The 22,876-nt window shown below is 41.2% G+C and overlaps 1 protein-coding gene across 2 annotated transcripts; it reads right to left on the minus strand.

The window, feature by feature from the left end:
- Positions 1-112: 112 nt before the first annotated feature.
- Positions 113-21,958, minus strand: trim2a (tripartite motif containing 2a). 2 transcript variants are annotated; one of them, XM_080517741.1, is made up of 12 exons: positions 21,829-21,958; positions 11,386-11,564; positions 9,604-9,841; positions 8,502-8,653; positions 8,155-8,335; positions 4,076-4,799; positions 3,793-3,896; positions 3,525-3,692; positions 2,910-3,078; positions 2,483-2,553; positions 1,795-1,935; positions 113-1,628 (listed from the first exon to the last, which is right to left on the minus strand). In XM_080517741.1, exons 2-12 carry the CDS (start codon positions 11,517-11,519, stop codon positions 1,476-1,478), a joined length of 2,235 nt encoding a protein of 744 aa, XP_080373867.1. In that variant the 5' UTR covers positions 11,520-11,564; positions 21,829-21,958; the 3' UTR covers positions 113-1,475. The 2 variants fall into 2 exon arrangements, with proteins under 2 accessions (XP_080373867.1, XP_080373868.1); XM_080517742.1 differs by lacking the exon at positions 21,829-21,958 and adding an exon at positions 15,253-15,337.
- Between the last annotated feature and the right edge of the window lie 918 nt (positions 21,959-22,876).

Here is a 22,876-nt window from a genome sequence, read left to right on the forward strand (position 1 = left end):
TGTCGTCCCCTGCTGATCATTATACATTACAGCAGCACTCGTTTCAATACAATTCATATAAATTCAGCCCATAATAATGCACATATTTCTGAAGGGGGAAAAAAAAACATGCTTGTTTACTGTGGGCACTTTAATTCCATTTGGCATTACAAATATAAACAAGACGATGGAAAACAAATACAGTATCTTTACAAGACTGTGTAGAAAATGGAAATCCAGGATAAGAAATAAAATGTGCTTGACAAGACAATGTCTGAGCAAGGCTTTCTAAAAGGAGCATAGTTCATCTTCACATCACACACCTCAACTGTTGAACTATATATATATATTGCATTTCATTAATTTTTTTGCAAAGACAGACTCGTTTTTTTGCTAAAGTACAACCTGTTAATTCTACATTTGTAAAGATGTAAGAGCACATGGGGGGAGAAAAGGAAATCACAGGTGTGCAGTTCTGCATCAGATCTTGTAAAATCATATCCTTCAGCTTGAAGGACAACCTTTGCAAATGAAGACGGATGCAAGTGGGTTTATTTTCAGCTTTTTTAGCAACAGTTTTCTAAGATGTTTTCACATCGTCACAGCAGATTGTAAGTTGAAATGTCAAAAGGCAGAAACACAGTAGAAAGTCAGCTTATCAAGTGGCAGATGTTTGGTACCTTAAATTTATCACAACACACGCCCGCACAAGATCATTCTGTGTTTTTGTAAAAACCAATTCAATTACCGGCATACAGTCTTTTAAAGTGATCACAGATTATGATGAATATTTATTATCACACATACAGAAAGTGGTCTTGTACTTTGCCACCACTGAAAGCCTCTTGTGATGATGTCAATATTTGATCGCTTGTAACTGTATCCTACATTGTGCACAGGAGCTTTTTGTGTTCATTAGTAAAACATGCAGAGATGCCTAATCATGCTTTAGAATGCTCTGCTCCCGAGAGCAGGTGGAACACTTTTCTTTTGTCTCAACAGGCAAATGTGAGCTCTCCTAAGAGCATTTATTATAGGAAGCTGCGATATCTTTTATTATTGAAGGTATTTGGGATTACCTCTCTGGTAAGTTACTTTTCAACTTGAAATTCAACTCCTTCAAACACAGTAGTCTACCAGTATTTCTAAGAACAAGTGCAATAACATTACTTCCCAGTTTCCTCCCATTTGACAAGGAATGAACAATATTTACAATATTAAAGCTTCATTTTCCAAATCCGTTAACATGGAATGTGAACAAGGTCATGAGAACTAGCAATCTGTGCACGAGGGAGAAAATCTCAATTCACACACAGCACAAAAGGCTCCCATCATGGAGGGTCGAACATGTAGTCACACAGACGGCACGACGACGGCGCTATTGGAGCATGGAACGGAACAGTGACTGAGAAACATCTTCCGGTGGATCCTCCACACTTGCATGTGTGTGCGTCAGATTTACACTCTGTCGAGGTTGTGCGTTGAGAGGAGACGGGCTACTGCAGGTAGCGGTAGACTTTGAAGCAGTGGTTGCCAGAATCGGCGACCACAACGTGTCCATCAGAGGTGAGTGCGAGTCCCTGCGGGCCGTACAGAGGGTCTGCCGATGTGTTGATGTACGACAGGAACGAGCCGCTGCCGTCAAACACCTGAGAGCGAGAGAGAGAGAGAGAGGGGTCATCAGTGTTGTGCTTCTAACAGCCCAATTATTTATTTAAATTTTGAGACGTTAAAGTCCATTGGACAGCTTGAAATGGTACAAAGGTCTGCGGCAAAGTTCCCTTTGATTTGTTTAAGTGACACATTTGCACCGACCTGTATCCGGCTGTTGCCCCAGTCTGCAACTATGATGTTTCCATTGACATCTACAGCAACTCCTGTGGGAGCGTTGAACTGACCGTTGCCTTCCCCGTTGGAGCCAAACTTCAGCAGGAATTCTCCTTCCGTGTTAAAGATCTTGTGAAGGGAACAGAGGTAAAACATTAGAATGACTGAAGGAAAACTAAAAGTATGCAAAACCTAAACACTGACATGTGAATGGGAAAAGCGTCCTTATAATGTGAAACATCCCAATCACTTAATATTAAAGAAAACCAACTACATAAACAGGACCTCAAACGGGATTTCAAAATTAATCTCGACACAATCTGTATTTAGGATAGAAAATGTACATAAAGTAAAACATTACCCACATTTGTGTGCTTTAGCACAGACAGGAGCGTTAGATTAAAGCCATCATCTATAAAACCATTCTTACATTATTTATTTTAACAGCATCTGGAACTCAAGATTTCTTCAAGACCTTCGCCTGCACCGTTCTGGCTCCGCTCTGGCCCAGCAACAATGTGGGGCCGGCTTAGCACCGGTTTAGCCCCTCATAGGCCTAGGCTTTGGCATTGGAAAGACAAAGAAGTGGTGCTAAGTCTGGCTGTGAACTCGCCCCTGGTTCTTTCCGATGGAAACCCCCCCATGTAGCTGAAACACACCGTGGAATTGCACTTACCTTCACTGAGTGGTTGTGGAAATCAGTCACTATGATCTCATTGTTGCTGTTCACGGCAGCAAAGTGAGGGCCTGGAAAAAAAAAATCAAAGGAAGGTTTCAGACAGGTCTTTAAATAAGTTTGGGGCTTTTTCTCAAAGGCCCTGGATGACTGATGTTTGAGGAAGACATGCAACCAAGTAGTTTGATAAACTAATTAAAAAAAAAAAAAAAAGAAGCTGTTCTGAGGGTCATTCAATTCATTAATTTATGCTAGAATTGTTGCAATCTTCAATATGTTAGATCCATTCACCTGATTTTCAAGCTCCCATCTTATCCATAGTTCAGGGAAGATTGATTTTTAATGGCTCTGATATTAACAATATGAAGGTGTGAGTTGATTTGCCAAGTTGAGGTGTGGGAGTGCACAGTATGACCAGTGAGTGTACCTGCAAATTGCCTGTCACCGTTGCCACGGTTACCGAACTTGGTGACCAGCTTGCCGTTGACCTGAAAGATGAAGACACAGCAGGCCTTGTTGTCGACCACGATGATGTGACCGTTCCGGTCCACCGACACGCCTTTAGGGCCCATCAGCTTCCCCGAGCCGATCTTATTCTGGAGAGGGGAGACATGTTTTTAACCTTCACAGACAAAGTATTTGCTCTCATATACTCCCTAACAAATAAGATGCTTTTTTTATAACATGGAAATAGTGAAAAGAGAAGTTAAAAACTAGGTGAGTGCATCTCTTTGCACTTTTGCAAATTTGATGTGCAATTCTTTATTTCATTCAAAACTAAAAAAAATGTTTTTAAATAAACAAAATTAACAGTCTTAGCAACAAAACTTCAAATTCAATACATTTTGAATGAAGAGGAGCAGAAGAGAAGATCACTCATATCTGCCCCTTCGTTGCCTTGACTTGATTTTGAGGGACAAATGGGTTTTCTATGTCTAAAATTCAATTCATAATAACGTACCTATTATGACTGTTCTCAGTTAAATCAAAATATATAGTTTTTTTCCTTTAAGGCTGTAGATCTAAAGAGAACTTGACTCACCTTGAACTTGCCTTCGCCTGAGAAGATGCTAACCCATTTGTTGTCGTAGTCGGCGATGATGATGTCCCCGTTGGGGTGGACGGCCACTCCTGTGGGCCTCTGCAGCTGACCCGGCGTTCTGCCTCGGACACCAAAACGACTTTTAAACTGTCCCTCGTTGGAAAAGATCTGGGTTCCAGAGAAATATACAACTTCAAAGACTGCTGCATGATGACCACCATCAGTCGTCTGCAGTTGCATTCATTCGACAAGAAATGATTTTGTTTACCTGAACACACTGGTTGTTGCTGTCCGCTATGAGCACTTTGCCCAGAGAGGAGGCAGCCACTCCCTGCAGATTAGTGAACTCCCCTTTGTTTCTTCCTTTTGTGCCTGTACGACATGAAGTAGTCACATTTTTGTTGAACTTTGTTTAGTTTTTCATTTTTAAGTAATCACTTTACATGCACAGTGACACATGCATTTAGAAGAACAGACAACCAAACCCACCAAAATGATTAATGTAATGTACAGACATTAAAAAATTCTAGTTATTCATCGGTGATGCTTACCTATTCTGAAGATGAGATCGTCCTCGATGGGGTTCTCTTTCCTCCTCCCCGTGCTGTACATACTGGCAGGCCTCTTGATGGCCTTCTGCTTGACGTTTCCACTACAGGGGGACTTCAGCCTCTTCTTCATGCCGTCCAACGTGGGCGACACGTCTATGGATTTGGTAGCTTTTATGTTAAAGGGGCTACCTTTGATATGCTGGTCATACAGACGCAGTGATAAATTTAAAGTGCCCTCCTTGGGAGCTGTGAAAAGGAACTCGTAAGTGCCGTTCTTGTTATCCAGTATCTCGCCGTCCCCTTTGATGCCGTCGGGCGACGAGATCTCGGCTGTGATGACTGCGTTACCCATCTTGCACAGCTCTCCATCTTTGTCCTTAGTGGTGATGGTGACAGACATGGGCACGCCCACCACACAGTGCCGTAAACCTTCCCCCGTCGCCACAGTCTCGGAGGCCACTGCGTTCGTGGTTACGACGGTGCCCAGGTCGTGGATGGACTTCTTCAGGCCTTCCGTCTCCACCAGGAAGTCCAGCTGGTCGTTTTCGCCGGGCTGCAGGGGGAGCTCCTGGCTGGCCAGCTCAACAAGGCGCTCGCCCATCTGCTTCTTCACCAGCAGCACCTCGGCCTCGGTGCCGTGGCTCAGGGCCTGCTCGGTGAAGTTACAGCTGCTGATGATCCCCTCCTGACCCTGCAGCAGGGTGTCCAGCTGCGCCTGGAGCACCTACACACGGACGCACCAGGGGGCAGCAGAGAGACGCTGAGTCCAGACAAGTTTTTACACTCACACTTTCATCAATACAGCATGTGACATTTTTTATTTATCTGGGAAGCATTTGAATCCTTACAAAAAGTTCTTATTATACGCTTATGTCATTCATAGTTAAACCTCATTGAAACCCATTCAGCATAATTTAAACATAATTTCTTCAAGTTTCTACACCAGTATGATAATAATGCTTAAAGCGTGACTTGACATTGAGGGAATATTAACTCCTTAATGGACAAGCTTGTGTCATACAGTGACCTCACCACAAGTTTTACACTCGACCCATTTTTGTCTCGTGGGTAAAAAGCAAGTCGTTACTGTTGCATTACTTAAACCTCTCTTCCTCTGTGCATTTGTTCTGTTTACAGTTTAGCATTTGAATATAAACCTGGCAGTATAAAAAAAAGGCCTGCATTGTGCACACACAGTAGCTGTATTATTAGAAAGTTGATGTGACACATTCACTGAGCAGTCAGCATTGTGTGGGTAAATCTGACGACTGATTCATTCACTCATAAAGAAGTTGCATCAGTTTTGGGGAAGATGGGCACAGAAAGATTTCTTTCTTATAGAAATAAATTAATTGATTAACGTGTGACAATACGAGGAAACAGAAATCAAAAGGAGCACAGTTCTTTTGTGTTTTTTTATTTTTTTTAACCAAGGTAAGCTTAACCTATATTTATGGTTGCCAATGCATTGCAGGCACTGTGGATGAAGAATATTGTCCATATCATAACGGTGAGCTGTGTTTCATGTTGTTGTCAGGAGGATTGTTTTGTTTGAGGAGCAATAAATAACAGTTAAGGAGAAACGTAACAGTGCTTTTCTTGGACTGCAGACCACAGCTGTGGAAAATGATTAGGCTTAAGTAAATGGTCAGTCAGGGATGACAGAACCAGTAAAAAAGCTGCTCAGAACCAGCCCAACATCAAACTATCCTGATGAAACTATTCGCTATTGTCGTCAATCACAGTTTGTGCCCATTCTTAAACTAAGATTAGCTATTATCTGGAAGAATAAGAAAATGAGGAAAAACCGCAGCCATGGAAGCCTTGCAGTTAGTCAAGTGTGCCGGATATAGAGCGAGACTGCAGATCTGCAGCGCCAACACTGGTTTCATGCAGGAAAGAGTTGATAAAAGTTATTTTTAGAAACTGCGAGTGCATTCCTCATTTCAAGTAGACATTCACAACAGTCTACACATTCAAAAACATTACTCATGGTTTCAGGATGGTAGAACAACCAAGAGGAGAAGCTGCCTGGAGTGCAAGGATTCACCCTCGAAAGTTAGGATTGCATAGTTTACTGCACTAACTGATGGGCAAAAATGCCATTTCGATGAGCTCAAGTCTTCTTCTGTCGACTTTAAAATTCCAGAGAAAATACATCATGATAAAAGACCTCCAACTTTCAGAGTAAAATGAATTTGAGATGTGGCAGTACACACTGAAAGATACAATAGTTTTACCAGAACACAGCTCACTTGAGGATTTATGTGTCTAGCTAAAACGAAACTATATATTTCAAGCTGTCTTGAGTTGTGTTGATTCCAGTTCTTCTAGTTTTTTCCATTGCCAGGTATGCTCAAACTTGTAACACTTGCTTTTGATTTCACTTGTATTTCAGTGGTTCGGTAAATGTGATACAATGAGACACATCTCCATCATGCAGCAACACGTATTGTAGATACTTGCTTCCGAAAGGCACGCGAGTATCATGAGCTCAAAATTTGTGTTTTACTGCTTAAGTTATCATGAATTGATTTAAAGGAACAACTCATGAGCTGATAATTTATTATTAAGTGTTAAACGTATAAGATGAATCCATATGTGAAACAGTTTGACTTGTATATTTATATATGACAAGCAACTAATCCAAGGAAGTATAACCTTATTTCAAGTAACTTCTTATTTTCTCAGAGCTTTTTGAGAATTACAAGTTATGGAATACAAGTTTTGAGGCAACACAGAACTCACCCTCATCTGACGACCCAACTCCTCTTCTTTCTCCAAAAGAGAGGCCATTGAGCTTTGTTTTGTTTTGTTTTTTTGTTTTTTTAAATCTTGTGATGGAGTCATCCAAACTCCTGCCGTCGCTCCTCACACTGCAGCTCTATAAAACCTCCGTAGCTACTCTCCATAGATACATAAGAATAGAGACCGAGCTGCTTCGGCGTGAGAAGACTTCAAGTGTTTGACGCACGCAGAGCAAAGCTGGACTGTATTCCCCTTCTCTGCACATGACACACCCAAATCAGCCCAACAGTACACACAGTACAGTGGCTCCATCTAGCTACAGCAACAGTGACGCATCAGCAAGTCACACGAGTCCCCCCCCACCCTTTCCCTTCTCTCTCCTCCCTCTCTCCTCCCTCCTTCTGGGACGCTGTTTTGACTGCACATCAGCCACTGGATTGTAAATTATTAGCCGCTCATGTGACGTAACTCTGCCCCGAGGGAGCGGCAGCAGGCTTTCAACTCAACCGAGTGATTGGTTGTCTGGTTGGGGTGGTTCTCCTCACTCCCCCACCACATTCTATCTACTAGTTAATCACCAGCTGAGCCTTACACTTGCAGATCAGCAAAAACAATGTCGTAAGCCGCATGTCACAAGTTAAAAACTCGCCGAACTTGATCATATCTAATTATAATGTGTCCTCTGCAACGCAAAACAATGTTGTGTTACCAGTTCATGCAGCTCCTTCACATATGGTAGCTTTTCCTGTTTCTTTCAAACTAACAATTGTACACGGATAATAATATGACACATGATTAAGTTTAAGATCAAATATTGAGACACTTTCTGTTGCAAGAATGCTTTGCTCTTACTGCACCTGTAAAGCTTTTTTTTTCTTCCTTCAAGTTAGTTCAGATTGATGCTTCAAAAGATGATCCTGAGCAATTGTGCACACAAAGCTAGTGCGAGTTGCCAACAATACTTACAATTTTTTTAGTAAGCTATATTTAATCTAATCAGGCAGGAGTTTTTAAAAAGAGATCCCGAGAGATTGTTTTCTAATTGGAGATGTTTAAAGCGACAAAAGGTAAAATGTTTCATTTTTGCCAGTTTGATGATTTTTTTTTTTAACGTATTTTGTAACGAGTAAATGGGACACAAGAGTTGTTTCACACTTATTTTAAATTGTTTGAAAATCCATTGATAACAGTCTCGGATGTTTTGATTTCAGTGAATACCCTATGAAGGGTTAAGTTCAAGCTGAAAGGAGTTCAAAATGCTTCACTCTGATTAAAAATAATCCATCATCATTGTGACTTCACCAAACATTTCACTCTTTATGCTACTTCACCTTCTGCTTGAGGCCGTAATTGACCTCCAGCTCCATGAGCAAGACGCTCTTGCGCACATTGAGGGTCTTCTGCAGCTCATCAAACGTGGTATGGATGTCATCCTCGATGGAGCTCTTCTGATTGGTGAGCTGCTGCAGGATCTCTGACAGCGTCTGCAGGGCCGAGTCGATCTCAGGTAACCTAGGAGAGCGGAAATCATCGTATAATTGCTTATCAGTCATATGACAGAGCATAAAGGGAGGCTGTGTTTGCCTAATTCATATAATCACAAATCTTTTCCAGAGACTAATGTGCATTAGCTGCACTATGAGGCAATACGACATTATGGACAATGGTCCTGCTGTACCTCTTCTTCACAGCGTCTAGCTGGTTCTGTAATGAGGCTTTGTGTTGCTCGACGACATCTTTGAGAGGCACCGTTGGGTGTTCTCCATGTTCGCCACTCGTACACTCCTGACACATGGCAGTCTCACACGGAGGACAGTAAAACTCCATGACCTAACAAACAGGAAAAGTAATGTTTGAAAGCAGAAACAAATTAGCCATACCATCATGAATACTGACAAGCTAAGCAAAAAAAAAAGACATTGACTATCTAATTAACATGGGTTTCATTGGTTTGGATCAAAATGAGATGGCCGCACAACTCGGTTATATCATTTCCAAAACTGCAGTCTTTGAGGGTCTGTATCTATTAAAGGTGATCTAAAGAAGGAAACACAGGGAACCCGTGACAGAATCATGGGTTGCCAAGGCTCACCGATAACCTTTAGGAGTGAAGCCTGGATCGATCCAGACAAGTTACTGCCGCTCAAAGTGCTGAGGACGTAAACGTTGGCTCTATTATAAAGTTGCCAGAATGCACAGTGTATTGCAGTTTGGTGCATGTGTGGAGGAAACTATTCTTGGCAGGTGGTCATAATGTCATGGCCGATCGGTATATAAGAGATGGATTATGTGGAAAAAGTTTGGAAATGGTTTTTAAGGATGTAGTGATGTTTCAATCATGATATATTTAGTAATGGTGTTGAATAAAAAATAGGTTTACATTGAGATTAAATATTTTTTATAAATACTTTAAACAACTTTTTGTCAGTTTATCAGCAAATACAATCATCAATCACCTGATGACCCTTAAGGACTGTAAACTAAATATGATAGATAAGATCGACCTGGTTTCACTTTAACTTAATCTTTGAGTCAGATTTGGTGAAACAGTTAAAAAAAAAAAAATAAATAAATAATAAACCGACATATGAGAGACAAATATACACCTCAAATATAATAAGTTGGGTATTTAGAGGTAAAGCAATGAAAAGCGCCACAATTCAGACAGTTCAACCTGCAGTTGTCATGATTAGACATGTGTGGCGTCGTTGCTTGAGGTTAGACTCAAACGCGGGAGTGTGTGAGATATAAGCCGAGGGAAAACAGTGTGCAAGACTTACGCTGCCTCCATGGTTGGGGCAGGAGAGCAGTTGGCCCGTGGCCACAGTGGTGATGTTGCTGAGAGCGGCGGCCTCCTGGCTGCAGCTGTCCGGCACCCGCTGCAGCACGTCCATCAGGTTGGTGATGAAGAAGTTGTTCTGCAACGCCGCCACACCCTTCTCCGGCAGGATCGAGGTCTGGCGGCAAACGGGGCACGACAGTGTGAGGCTGTGAGCCGGGATGTAGTTCTGCAGGCACCTGGATGGACGCAAAGGGACATCTACTCAGTTTGATGAACAAGATGGTTGCATTTGATCGTGTCGGTCAGATCAATCGTCAACAAACCAAGAAAGCCGCTGACCGACCGACCGATCAATCAAGCTTCGTCTGCCATTTAAGTCTGAATAATTCAAAGTGTGATTGACAAAACTGTAATAAAGCAAAAACCAGGGAGTGAATATTAAAATTTAGTAAAATAAGGTGAATGTTAAATTGATAAGCAATATAACACACAACAATACACAAAAGAAATTAAATAACTACACAAAAATCCCAAATAGGAAATGTTGAAATAAATAAAACTCAAAACCAAAAAGCATAATAATTAACAACTTTTTTAAAAATCCAAGTTCAACGTTTGAAACCATTTTTTTTTTAAAAGACAGATGTACTGCTTCAGTGAAATAAAAACCTCAATATGTCCCAACAAAAGTCTTGATTGTGCATTTTGGGAAGCTCCTGTGGTTCAATTATTCTGTTGCGATCAATTACATTTATTACAAATTTGTCCTGAAACACCAACGATTTGTTCATGGAGTTTAAAACATCCTTAATGTGCTCTCCTGTTTAGTTCAGGTCAGATTTGAACCGTCTTTGAAGGGATCATGAGTGTCTCAGGGAAACTGTACTTCATAAACGAAGTGTAGAAATGAATGTAGTCTCACCGTTTTTACTGACAGCACTTAACAACTTAGTAATACGAGTATTAAGTATCCAGCATGTGTGTACGAGTTTTTAACAAGGTCCAGGAGCAAAGCATTTCAGGGAGACCACACTGATGTCCAAGACATGAAACACAGCATCCCTGAGAGACATATAGGAAAGAAAAAAACAACCTAACTGAAAATAACCACAAGGAGGAAAAACAACAAAACGCCCCAAAAATGTGACAAATAACAATGTGGATGCAAACCAACAAATTCCAGTGTATTATAATGTCCGAAGGTATAAAATGTGGGCAAAGAAACAACAATGAAAATTTGCAAAATGACCACAAAGTGATGAAAAACATCTGGAGAAATCAAAACAGCTGTAATTTGTCTTGTTTTAATGCTCTTCCCAAAGTTCTTCGTGCCTCTCGTGTGGGAATGCCCTACATGCCAGTTGTGTCATAATTCAACAGGGTGTAAATCCCAGAATTATTATGGCATTTTTCATTTGGCTGATCTGTGTTTCCTTTTAAGACGAAGATAGTTAAATACAACAAAGAAAGTCAACATACATATGAGCAGATTCATATAATTTCAGTGTGATCTGATGAGATCCATAATCTAAATGCAGTATCACAGCTATATTCATGTGTATGAATTGAAAGGAAACAACAGTAAACGATTAAATGTAACAGAACAATGACTCTCCAGAAGCAACCAGAGCAAAGGGGCAGCCTGGCACGGTCCACAATTTCTCTTTTGTGTCACAAACAAAGGCCAAATAACAGAGAGGAAAGTCAACAGCAGCAATACGAAACCATCTGAAGCACACAGAAACAAGTCTGACGTGCTATATTTTGCAAAAACACTCACCTCTCACAGAAGGTGTGCAGACAGGGTAGTACTTTGGGGTTCTCGTAGCGGTCCAGACATATGCTGCAGATCAGGAACTGCTTGTCAATTTGGCGCACGACAGGACTGGGAAGAGTGTTGGCTTCACTGGCCATCCTAAAACTCTGACACAGGAGTCCCACTCCCTCTCACCCTGCACCCTGCGGAGAGGCACACGGAGTACAGGAGGCAGTGAGGACGCAACATTGTCTCGGTGGTGAGCAGAAATCTGTGTCAAGGACTAAACTAAATACCTTCTGTCCTCTTACTGAGAGAGGAAACACCCAACAAAGAAACATCGGCTTCACTTTTAACCTACAACCACAGATGTGTTGGGATTAGAAACTGTGACCGTGAACGTGTTTTTAGGCCTTGTCCACACAAGCCAAAATGATCTTTTTTTTTTCTCCCGGCGTTCTCAAAAAAACATTCCGTCCCCATGTCACTATGAACACGGCTCAGCAAGAGGCCTAACAATATACCAAAAACGAGGGAAGACACCGGGCATATAGAATTTAGAAATAAACTCATGCTCATAGATTTCTATATAATGCTGAGTTATATAGAGCTATGCTGCTGCTTCGTCTTGTCTAATATCAGTAGCTTCACGGTGTTGGTGGGGAATACGTAATCTTTTTTCCACAGATGATAGTCTTTGCCGTCCACACCTCAAAGCTGAGCCAGGGTTTTAGAATCTCTGGTTCCCGTGTAAAAAACAAAACAAAACCCCAAAACAAAACAATCAAGAAATCTGTTGGAGGAAAAGTTAAGACAACCGTTTCTGAAGCTCTTATTTACAACTGAGTGACATGGTCTACTTGATAAGTACTTTGAAAACGATTTACCCTCCAGACCACTGCGGATCTGAACCAAAACATGGCCAGAATGATGAAACATAATGAAAGAATGACAGGAATCAGCACAAGACAGCCAACAGACAACAGAAGAAGGCCTTACATTATTACATAGCGCCTAAGAGGCAGCTCAAGTGGAATGGGCAGGAATAAACAGATGTGTAGCTTTTTTAAAAAGCTCGATAGACGTCATGGAGAGTAGGGTTTGGTAGCAGTCAGAGCAGAGCAATCACCTTCGGTTACCAAACAAAACACTGATCAGTCCAGATTTCAGGATTTGGAAAAAAAAATAATAATTCAGTTGGGCAACTGGAGTATCTTGATTAAAAACCAGTTAATAAAAGATCAAATCAATGTGATGTGCGATCTTCTATTTATATTTGAAGTAAATTCAGCTCCTGCCTTTTCTTTTCTTTCTTTTTTTTGCCGAGACAACTAAAAATTGAAAAAGGAAATAAGGAATTAAATAATCCTTTTGATCTGTAGCTGAGAATGGGTTTGGCTCTGTTTATCCAGCAACACGACTCAAACTCACTTTGAGAAGGTGGTTCAATGCTGACTCTTCAAAACGGCTCTTGGTTTGAACCTCCTATGTACGCAGGGCCTTTCTGTGTAGAGTCTGCAGGTTTTCCCTCTGCATGCGATGGTTCCCTTTCCTTCCCAACACTGACATTGGTGACTTTAATTTGGATGAAGTAGGAAAATTGTCCGGGGTGTATTCTGCTTTAAGCCCAGTGATGGCAACAAGACCAAACTCCAGCACCCCGCAACTTTAATCTGGATAAGAATCATGTAACCTGAGGGATGGTTTTAAAAGCACAGATGGCAAAAGGGAGAAAAAAGAACTTGTGATTTGATTGGATTAAAATGACATTTTCTTTAATTAAAAATAAATAAATCTTACATCTGTGTCCCACTTTGTTGAGCTTTGGAGTACAGCATTTACTTGTGACCCACAACTGAGTACATCTGTGATTTCAAGCTAAACAAGTTGCCCCAGAGAAACGATCCCTATCCAGGCAAATAGACGCCTCATATGGAACAGTTCACAGGGATATCCTGTTACCATCCACCTTGCTGGCTGCAGCACAGACGCCGACTTTATCGGTGGACGAGGTGTCAGACACATTTGACTGAGCATCATTTTCTTTGTGAACATTATTGTAAAATGAGCAGTTTGAGCTGTCTGTCGTATTCATGCAGTAATAAATGACAAAAAAAAAGAAGCAATCAAGACATCAAAACATCCCTTTTTAGAAAAGAGCTTTCAGGCCGGGACGTTTTCCAAATGCACCGAACTTCATCCCAGCGTAAACAGAGAGAAAAAAAAGTCTGAAACCCACAGTGCTGCGCATTTGCATTTTGTCAAAGCCAATAGTTTTGCACTTGTGAAACTAGATTGACAACAACAAAGGAGGACTCCTGCACGCTCACTCTTTTGAATTTAACAGCGCTTCTCCAATGAAGTGCAAATTTACTGCACCATCATCTGGATAAAAAAGAAAGAAAGACACCTTAAATTTCAGCATTTCTGTGTTGACAGCGAGCATTTCTAAACCCTTGCAGTCTGAACATGAAGCATTTCGGAAATCAAAACACATATTGCCACTTCCTGTCAATCATTGTTCAGTAAACAGCGCTTGAATTTTTCCATACCTGGTTCTATTATCTTCTTCAACCAGATATGGTGTCGTTGTTCTCTATCTACAGAAGTCAAAACATTGCTCCTTGTACATGATTAAATATTGATAAAATGCAGGGGGAAAAAAAAAATACCACCTTTGTGTGGAACACATTGCTTTCTTGTGTATTCATCTTGCCGCCCTCTGCGAGAGACAAACGGCAGCAGCAGAACAGCGGTTGTGTAACTCCTGCAGCTGTGCTGACAGTTTGTGATAAGAGGTACTTTAAGTGATGAATATTTGATAATGAAGGGAAAGCCAGGCACTCTGACTTTCAGCACACATTAGTGAGAATGTCAACTTCAAGAAAGCTTAAAATAAAGTACCAAGAATAGAGAACGGAATATTTCCCACATCTTTTCTTTGACCGATTCCCTCCGTGTGATATTCCAGTAACATAATCTGGCAGCTAACTTAGACACAGAAAGTGTGTCAGTGCTTTTATTGTCTCCTCTCATTCAAGACAAGGCACGGAAACAGGCCACCTCTGCTGCTGAGAGGAACCCCTCGGGGACCATGCTTCTTTCTCCTCCATTTCCTTTAATCCCTATCTTTTATACTTGTGTCTTCCTTTGCTTCCTCCCCCTGAAAGCATCTACGACTTCAACTGCAAACACAGAGATACAATCGCTGTTTTTATTGAGCCCTTATGCAGTTATAGAACAAATGTATGTGATGCATGAAGCAGCTTAATTTAATGTTGCAGAAACAGAAACGGATCTAATAGCTGACCTGTCCTGCAGCTGATGTTTTTTTTTCACATATGCGAGTACAATCGGTCCTCACACACGTCTCCAAACAGGGAAATTGAAACAAACAACAACCATCTCACTGACAACATGCCTGCACAGAGATACACAAACACAGTAAAGCTCAGATCCGCCGAGGCTGCATGTTAATACCTTACCGGCTCCACGGCCCCAGATTAAGCAGATGAGCGGAGCATCAAATATGGCACTGATTATGAAAGTATAAATCCCAAATCCTGCCGACAGACACAACAGAAGCAGCGCTGTGCTGCGCCGACAGTGCACAAGGTCGCAGCAGCCACACAACGCTCCCTTCTCTTACATAATCAGATCTGCGCCGGCTGAGCGGAATAATTCCTGTAGGATTTGAGCCATCATTTAGTACACTGAAGAGGGTATACTTGACACTATCAAACATCACTGCAGGAACTTCCAGTCAGTCCATTAGACTATTTCTATGAGCAAAGAATCACTGCAGGAGAGACGAGTTAAGATAAGATGTGAGCTCGGAACAAAACTATTCATTGCATCGTAACACAGCATTTCAAACGAAGAGACACTTACAGAGCTGCATTTATGAAGGGATCAACAGGCGTCATCAGTCAGTGGATTTCTCTCATCCTGCCCTCAACCGGCATGGATCCCTGCCTCCCCATCAGGAGATGCCAGAAATGTGTGCGAGCCGGACAGCTTCACCGTGTGTTTAAGAGTGTGCACACACACATACACACACACACACAAGTAAAGTTGAGGAGGGGCGATTTAGCCAGCTTGTTTCAGTTTTGACATCATCCATTTCTTTCTCCTCCCTCCCTTTGGCTTCCCCCGGTTCAAGTCTGCCTCACCATTCATCTCTCCCCCTTCCTCCCTGACTGAAGTAACTGCTGCCTCACTGCAGCGAGCGTGTGCAGCATCAGGAGTATGGGCGAGTATTGGCTGACGGCCGGGGGGGTGTAAAAGGGGGGAGCGGTGAAGAGTCCACCTGCAACAGCCAATAGCGACGCAGCCAAAAGGATGTTTCTGTGTGAGGGAGTGTGTGCAGGCTGCTGACTCACTGTGCATGTGCACATAGTGTGAACAGAGAAACATGACCATGCAGACATGGCCAAGATGAATAGAGACTTTCAGAAGGAGATGAAGACAGAGACACTGCACGCACACATGCCGTCCGAAAATGCGCATTTACAAAGAAACAGACAGAGATACTGCTCACCACGTTACTGCCTGATGTGACAGAGATGATCAGATCTTTCCAACCTCAGTCATAACGACAAGGGAACACATATTCCACTGATTCCAATGTGAAAATGTAAATTCAAAAGCAAACATGTATCAATGTTCTTGTTATTTCTTTATCTTCTGATTAAAGGAATCCTCGTTTTTCTATCTTTTTAGACATTAGTTTAACCTGCCTTGTCATTCGATATTGTTTCTCTTCTTAAACCTATTTTAATCCTGCTTTATTTACTTAAATTTTCTCAATTATATCAGTAAGTTGTTAATGCTTCATTTTCATTCTTCATGTATTTAAGTTTTCCTTTTCCTTACTTTAAGGGCTTTATCAATACAATGATGGGTACATCCCTAAAGTTTAGCCATAAAGTTCAGCTGTATAATTGAAAAAAAAAATAAAAAAATACAGGGACTCTATCAAGCTGACTGCCTGTACAATAATACATCAAACATTAAGAAGCAACTTTTGAATGAGGCCATTACATAATACCTTAATGACATAATGCATAGTTGGCAGGATGGTGGTTTGGTTGACACTGATTAAATAATCTTTTGGTTCTGGTGCTTGTTGACCATCTGTTTCTGCTGTTCACAAATCAGAGCTTAGTGCAACAATCATCCACAACACGATCTTCCCGCTTACGTTCCTACGGCCCGTCACAAATTAAACTGTGGATTTAACCATTAGAGTTGTAGGTTTGTCTCACAAATCCTCACTTATATGTGTATGAGTGAAGACTTGTTTCTCATCCGTAAGATGAAAACAATGACACCAAACAAATTAGAGATGATTCAGCTGACCTGAATAGTTTTTGATTGAATGGCCATTGCTGATTCTTATTATTTAGGATAAAAAGACCCAAATGCACCTGCCGAGGCAATAAGGTTAGATTGATGTCTTCCTCTAGCAGATGTGATTTATATATGACAGAAGGCATGACTCAAATTAGAGAAGGACGAAATCAATAATGCAAGGGTGGGTGTGGGGGGAGGGCAGGTCTTTAGAGCAGGACTTTCACCTCAGGAGATTAATGTTTGTGTAGTGCAATTCTGGTAATGGTTAGTGCTCTGGCCTCGTAGTAAGGGATCGGTAACCTTTTCTATTGTTGAGTTTGCCCCTTGGTGTCTCCACATTGTACTCCATCTTTGGCCCAGTGTCAATTGGAATCGACTCAACAGATACAAAAACATGGATGCATGGAGATATTTAGCTCGTTCTTTTTTGTAAAATGACATTTATGATGTTTTTTCCATACTCGATCAAGGAGAAAACCTAACATTTAACAAGTCCATAATGTCCATGTGACCCCACCATGTCACCTTCCCCTCGATTCACCAGGGAGGGAAAAAGACCATGATGACCAGTATTAGAATCATTTTCATATCAGACACCAAGCTTCAATCGCACATTCCTTCATGCCGGACAGCTTCGCGGCAGTTCCACAGTGACCTCATCTGAGCCTCTGCCAAACTGAGCGAGAACATTCAGCCAAAGGAGACAGACACATAACAAGAAAATAAACCCGGACAGAACATAGTGGAGAGGCCAGTTGAATAAGTGTGGCATCACTCTGCAGGCAAATGGAAGCACAAAGCCCTTTTAGGAGATTTTGTTTCTGCATTTCATGTAAAGGTAACATGAGACGAGTCTGTTTTTCAATGACTGGCTGAGTGAGCATGATTAAATATGCTGAAAAGTTGATATCTACAAATCAAAGAGTTGGTTGTCATTCATCACACGTTAAACTCAAGCATTAAACTTAGTTTCAGACATGTCCTTTGTGTACACAACATAATTGAACCACTGAACCATGAATTTATAAAGTTGTTTTTTTTTATATTTCTTTTACTGTTGATAACAGTTAGTTGGATACATTTCACTGTTTTCACTGGATATTTAGATGAGAAATAAAGATCATAGCTCCAAGACCAGTCGCAATAGTCAGCATACCTGCACTGACGTTTTAGAGGCTGCCTTTTAAATGTACAATGCAAATCTGGTTCAAACACTTTACAACCAATAACTTCACAAAGATATTCAAAACCATAGACTGAAGTCACAATGTGACTATCATTCAGCAGTGATACGTTTTACTAATGCAATTTTGGACGTTCTTTTAGTTTCAGAGCAGCTGACATGAATCTATGTTACTTGAAGACCAGAAGGAAAGATGTGCTAATCCCTTAAGGCCCCCCCACCACAAAACAAAAACAAAAACATAGTTACACACTGAGGAATAAACATGTTGCTAAACTTGTTTTCATCCCCCAGAAGCACAATGACTCTCCAGAGAGCCATAAATAGGAAAGGATACAGTTTCTGAAACGTCTTTGTATTATTCTGGAGGTTCAATGCAGACAATACGCTTTTCTGTTCCTTCACCAAATGTGACGGCCAAGCTGCATTTGTAATCCATTTCCACTCACCGACAAGAGGCAGAAACGAGTGAGTTTACATGTCCCAGGTTTTTGCCTACACAGTAGCTTGCATCATGTCACGCTGGTTTCCCTCCACTGGCCATCCCGCAGCTCTTTCCAGAGCACTGACATCAGCTGTTTTTATCATCTCTCACACATAATACAATGTTACACTTCACAGGGACAGCACTGCCCATCAGACGGAGCATTTTCACAGAGCAAACACAAAGAGTGCAGACAAACAGTGGAGAACCCTTCAGGTTCCGTACACATATGCATTAAGAGAAGTGTGTCTGGAAGAAGCACCCGACTGTGGCTGATTTCACTCAGCCATTTATGCTTTATGATGCAAGGCTAATTAGTTTGTTGGGTCAGAAGTCCAAAAGTCCAGTCACTTATAGGTTTACTGTTACTCTAAACAGATAAACTGACTAAAAGATGCTGGTCAACTGATACTGAGCCACATTAGTTCTGTTTTGTGAAGTGGACAACATGAAAGAAAACATGATATTTTTGGATTTGAAAAGCCTGTGTGTTCTCAGAAGTATAAATAAACATGTATACCAGGAAACTGGGTAAAATTGTGATCATGAGCAGTGGCAGCGAGTGATACATTTATATATACATTCATTATTATTCAATTTCAGCCAATGTTGATGTAATTTAAATACAGTGCACTTATAAACTACACTGCAGCAATCTTGCCCTTTTTAGGCACCTATTCAAGGAAATCATTGTACTTTTAAACATCTAATGATTAAAAAGGTGCTTCATTAGCGCCTTTGAGAAAATCAATGTGTTTTGTGGCTGGTTTGCTTGAAATGACAGGCTGAGCATAGGGAAATTTAATATATTCCAGATTATGATATTAATTTTAGTGGCCGTCAGGATCCTCATGCAATAAAAGCCACACTTTACTCCTGCCAGTTACATGTGTTTTTTCATACAGTCTGCAAACGAATAACATTTAAAGGGAATTTTCTCTTCCGGTTATTCTAAATAATTTTTCAAAAGGCTGCATTGTGTTTTCATAAATTGAAAAACAGATTTTGATTTTTTTTCATCTTTTTATGAGTTAAAAAAAAAAAAAGAAGACATTTCATGCTCAGAAAATGCATTCCCCTGACCCTCAAATTCATGATGCTGCCTCAGGGGGGTTGAAAAGGAAGTCTAATTGCTTCCTCCATCAATTTCCACTCTATATTTTAATCGATCTGCTTGTCTGTCTGAATATCTGATTGATTCTCACACAATTCATTTCTGTAAAATTATGTCATCTGAAGACTCTGGAAGAAAAAGACTGTTATGTTAGGATATTTTTTAATATCATTTGCCCGACGGTTGCATTGCCTGCACAGTCACATCAACCCATTCATCATTGACCTACAAGAGCATAATGATTGCTGCTTGGAGAAAAAGCCACAAATGACCTGCCACTTAGCGCTCAAGTGTCTGTTCTCGTGTGTTATTACGGTTGAAAAATCACCATCATGGAGAGCAGTCAACAACGACTGAATACTGTGTTGTATATTGGACACTTTTAATAATGCTGTGTGTGTGTGATGCATGTTTACAACATGATTAATGTCAGCACCTAAAGCAAGATTGTGTTGATGTTGACGCTGGTAAATCCATTTCATCAGCAGACAAGAGGAGAGACATGTGTATCTGCAGCAGCAAGTCGCCTCAAAACAATCAAATGGAAAATACAAAACCTCTTTGGCTTCGTGTTTCAGTGGAATCAGGGGGTTTATGCGTCTGTATTGGTGAAGAGGACGACATGTGGCCCATCCCCGAATCATAAGAACACTCTCATGCTAATCTAAAGCAGCCACTGGGGACCGGATGATGAGAGATTAGAGTGGTAGCGCATGCCTCGAGCCAGAACATCCCCCCGATGAACTCTAGACCCATCATCCCCCTTAAAAATGTCTGACAGCCACAGATGAAAGCACTGGGGTTTGGGTTTTTTTAACCTTTCTGTCTGGGCAGATCTAAAACATGACACACCTTTGATAAACGACAACATTTCTGTTCCATGTAGACAATAAGTAACATTCCTGTTTACAATGCCGGAGTGACAAAAAGAAGAAAAAAAAGACATCAGTGTGTCTCTTGGTTTTATATCCGCCAACTGTGCCCTTCTGGTGACATGAGATAAGACAGCAATGCGTGTATGTTGACCCGTGTGTGTGTGTGTGTGTGTGTGTGTGTGTGTGTGTGTGTGTGTGTGTGTGTGTGTGTGTGTGTGTGTGTGTGTGTGTGTGTGTGTGTGTGTGTGTGTGTGTGTGTGTGTGTGTGTGTGTGTGTACCCGTCTGTGTCTGTGGCATCAAAATTAGGGCTTCCAGATGTGTACACATAAGGTCATTGTAAACTGACCATGCTGCACCTCGGTCAGATTGAATTCAGTGAAGCGACGCACAGTTGGACTCAAACTTCGGGGAAAAAACGCACTTCCTCAGTGAAACATTAACAACATTAAATGTTTCTGGTTTATCTTTAATCGTCATGAGGAACACAGCGATACGGATTGAAATCCGTCCATCCATCCACAACAGAGGCTGCATTGTGTAGATTCACCTCTCTCCAGCGGCCACTACCTTTGGAAGACCATTAGGTATTAAGGGGAAAAACTCAAACGTTACATTATAGAATCAATATTACTCTACCTCAGAAATGTTTTTCTAATCTTGTTCTTGCATGTTTAAGCTTCAATGAGAAGATTGATGAATGAGTATGAGCTGGACGCTGACCATAATTCAATATTCCATAAAGACAAACCTGTAACTACATTAAAACTGAGCCTGAGACTTTCAAACCCACCTGTCAGTGCTAAAGTTTCAAAAAACAATACATCAATTTACCCCTTTCAAAAACTGAAGGTTAAATCACAAAGATCTTAGAGATGACAGAGCGTTATGAACGTTATTAACACTTTAGGAGTGAAGTGCATCACAATACATCATGTGGTCTGGTCACACTTTAAAGCATCTCTTAACGTAAACAATGCACAATGCAAAGCATCCCATGAACAAAACATCACCATTTGTGGATATTGTGACCATCCAGACTTTGAGATATAAAAACCAATCCTCTTCAGCTCTCGCTGTGTAAACATGTTGTGCAGTGCACCAGCTGATTTTCAAACAGCAGCACATCAGCATCACAAACAGAAACAGGAAATTAAAGTGTGCAGATATACTGTCAAAGCATAGAAAACAAAACGCCTGAGGCCATCTAAGCTGTAGCTGCAAGCTGTGTCTCTAGTATTATCCCACAAAACTTTCGGGGACTGCAGAAGCATCTTTCATTAGCTTTTCCCCTCGAACAAGCCGACACAAACAAACACCTTGAAAGGCTGGATTCTGTTCAAGGACTTTCCAAAAGCAGCAGCATCACCCTTCCTTTAATTCTAAACCCTTCCTGTTTCCTCTCCCGTGCTGTACGAAACAGCACGTCCAAAACAAAATCTTCCAAATCCCACTTACTTCAACTCCATGGCTGCTCCCCTGTCCTGTCCTCTCGCTTCTCTTTGAGGAGGGAAACAAACGCTGTGCTCTGTCACCTAATCCCTCTCATGGCTGGTCTACTGTAGAGTGCGCAGTGGGCAGAGAGGGGAATGCATGTGAGAGGCCTGAGCTGTTACAATAATCCAAACAGACGGACGGGGAACCACTGGGCGAGCAGACACTGCAGGGGGGGAGGGAGGGAGGGAACGGCCGTGGCGAGGGAGAGGAAAAGCCAGGACCAATCAGAGGTTCCGGAGGAGGCCGAGCTTAAAGCGCGCGCTGCTCTTTAACCCCACTGAGGGCAAGAGTTGGAGTGAGGAGTAGATAAAGAGCAACAGAGTGCATGAGATCAGACAGACGGTGGAAACATGCTGGAAGTAGCTCCTTTTTCATAGGCACATTATTTCCCTGCATTCTTTCTAAACCACATTTTCTACTAAAGCATCATGGCATCAGATAGAGGCAAATATTAAAAAATATCGTGAAAATTTGTAATTAAAAACAAAAAATATCTATTCAAAATGGTGGAATTACACAATCTAACTGAGAAAGCACACATATTGATGACTTGAAGAGCCACAACATGCCAAAGTCACAATATTACACTGGTAGTCATGACGAACAATCGCTTATTTACAATTTCTCTTTGAAAGAGAATACAAAATTATGATAAACAAGAGATTATGTATGATATATCATACATCAATCATGCTTTTATCATTCTTCTACCCCGCAACCCTGAACTGTATAAGCGGGATAGAAGATGGATGGAAGGATTATTCTACTATAGTATAATTATAAAACTAACGTGAAACCAGGCAATATTCAATAGAAAACACATTTAAAAAAAATTCCAAAACAGCAGAGCAGTTGCTTGTGTCAGCGCGAGTCTGAATTATAAAGAAACTGAATGTTGACTTGAAGATGAAATTACTCCATTTTAATATTTGCGAGTTTGGAGATGAGCGTGAGCTTTGTGTGTGTGTGTGTGTGTGTGTGTGTGTGTGTGTGTGTGTGTGTGTGTCAA

Source organism: Blennius ocellaris, assembly GCF_963422515.1.
Source record: "Blennius ocellaris genome assembly, chromosome: 3".
NCBI classification, from domain to species: Eukaryota; Metazoa; Chordata; class Actinopteri; order Blenniiformes; family Blenniidae; genus Blennius; species Blennius ocellaris.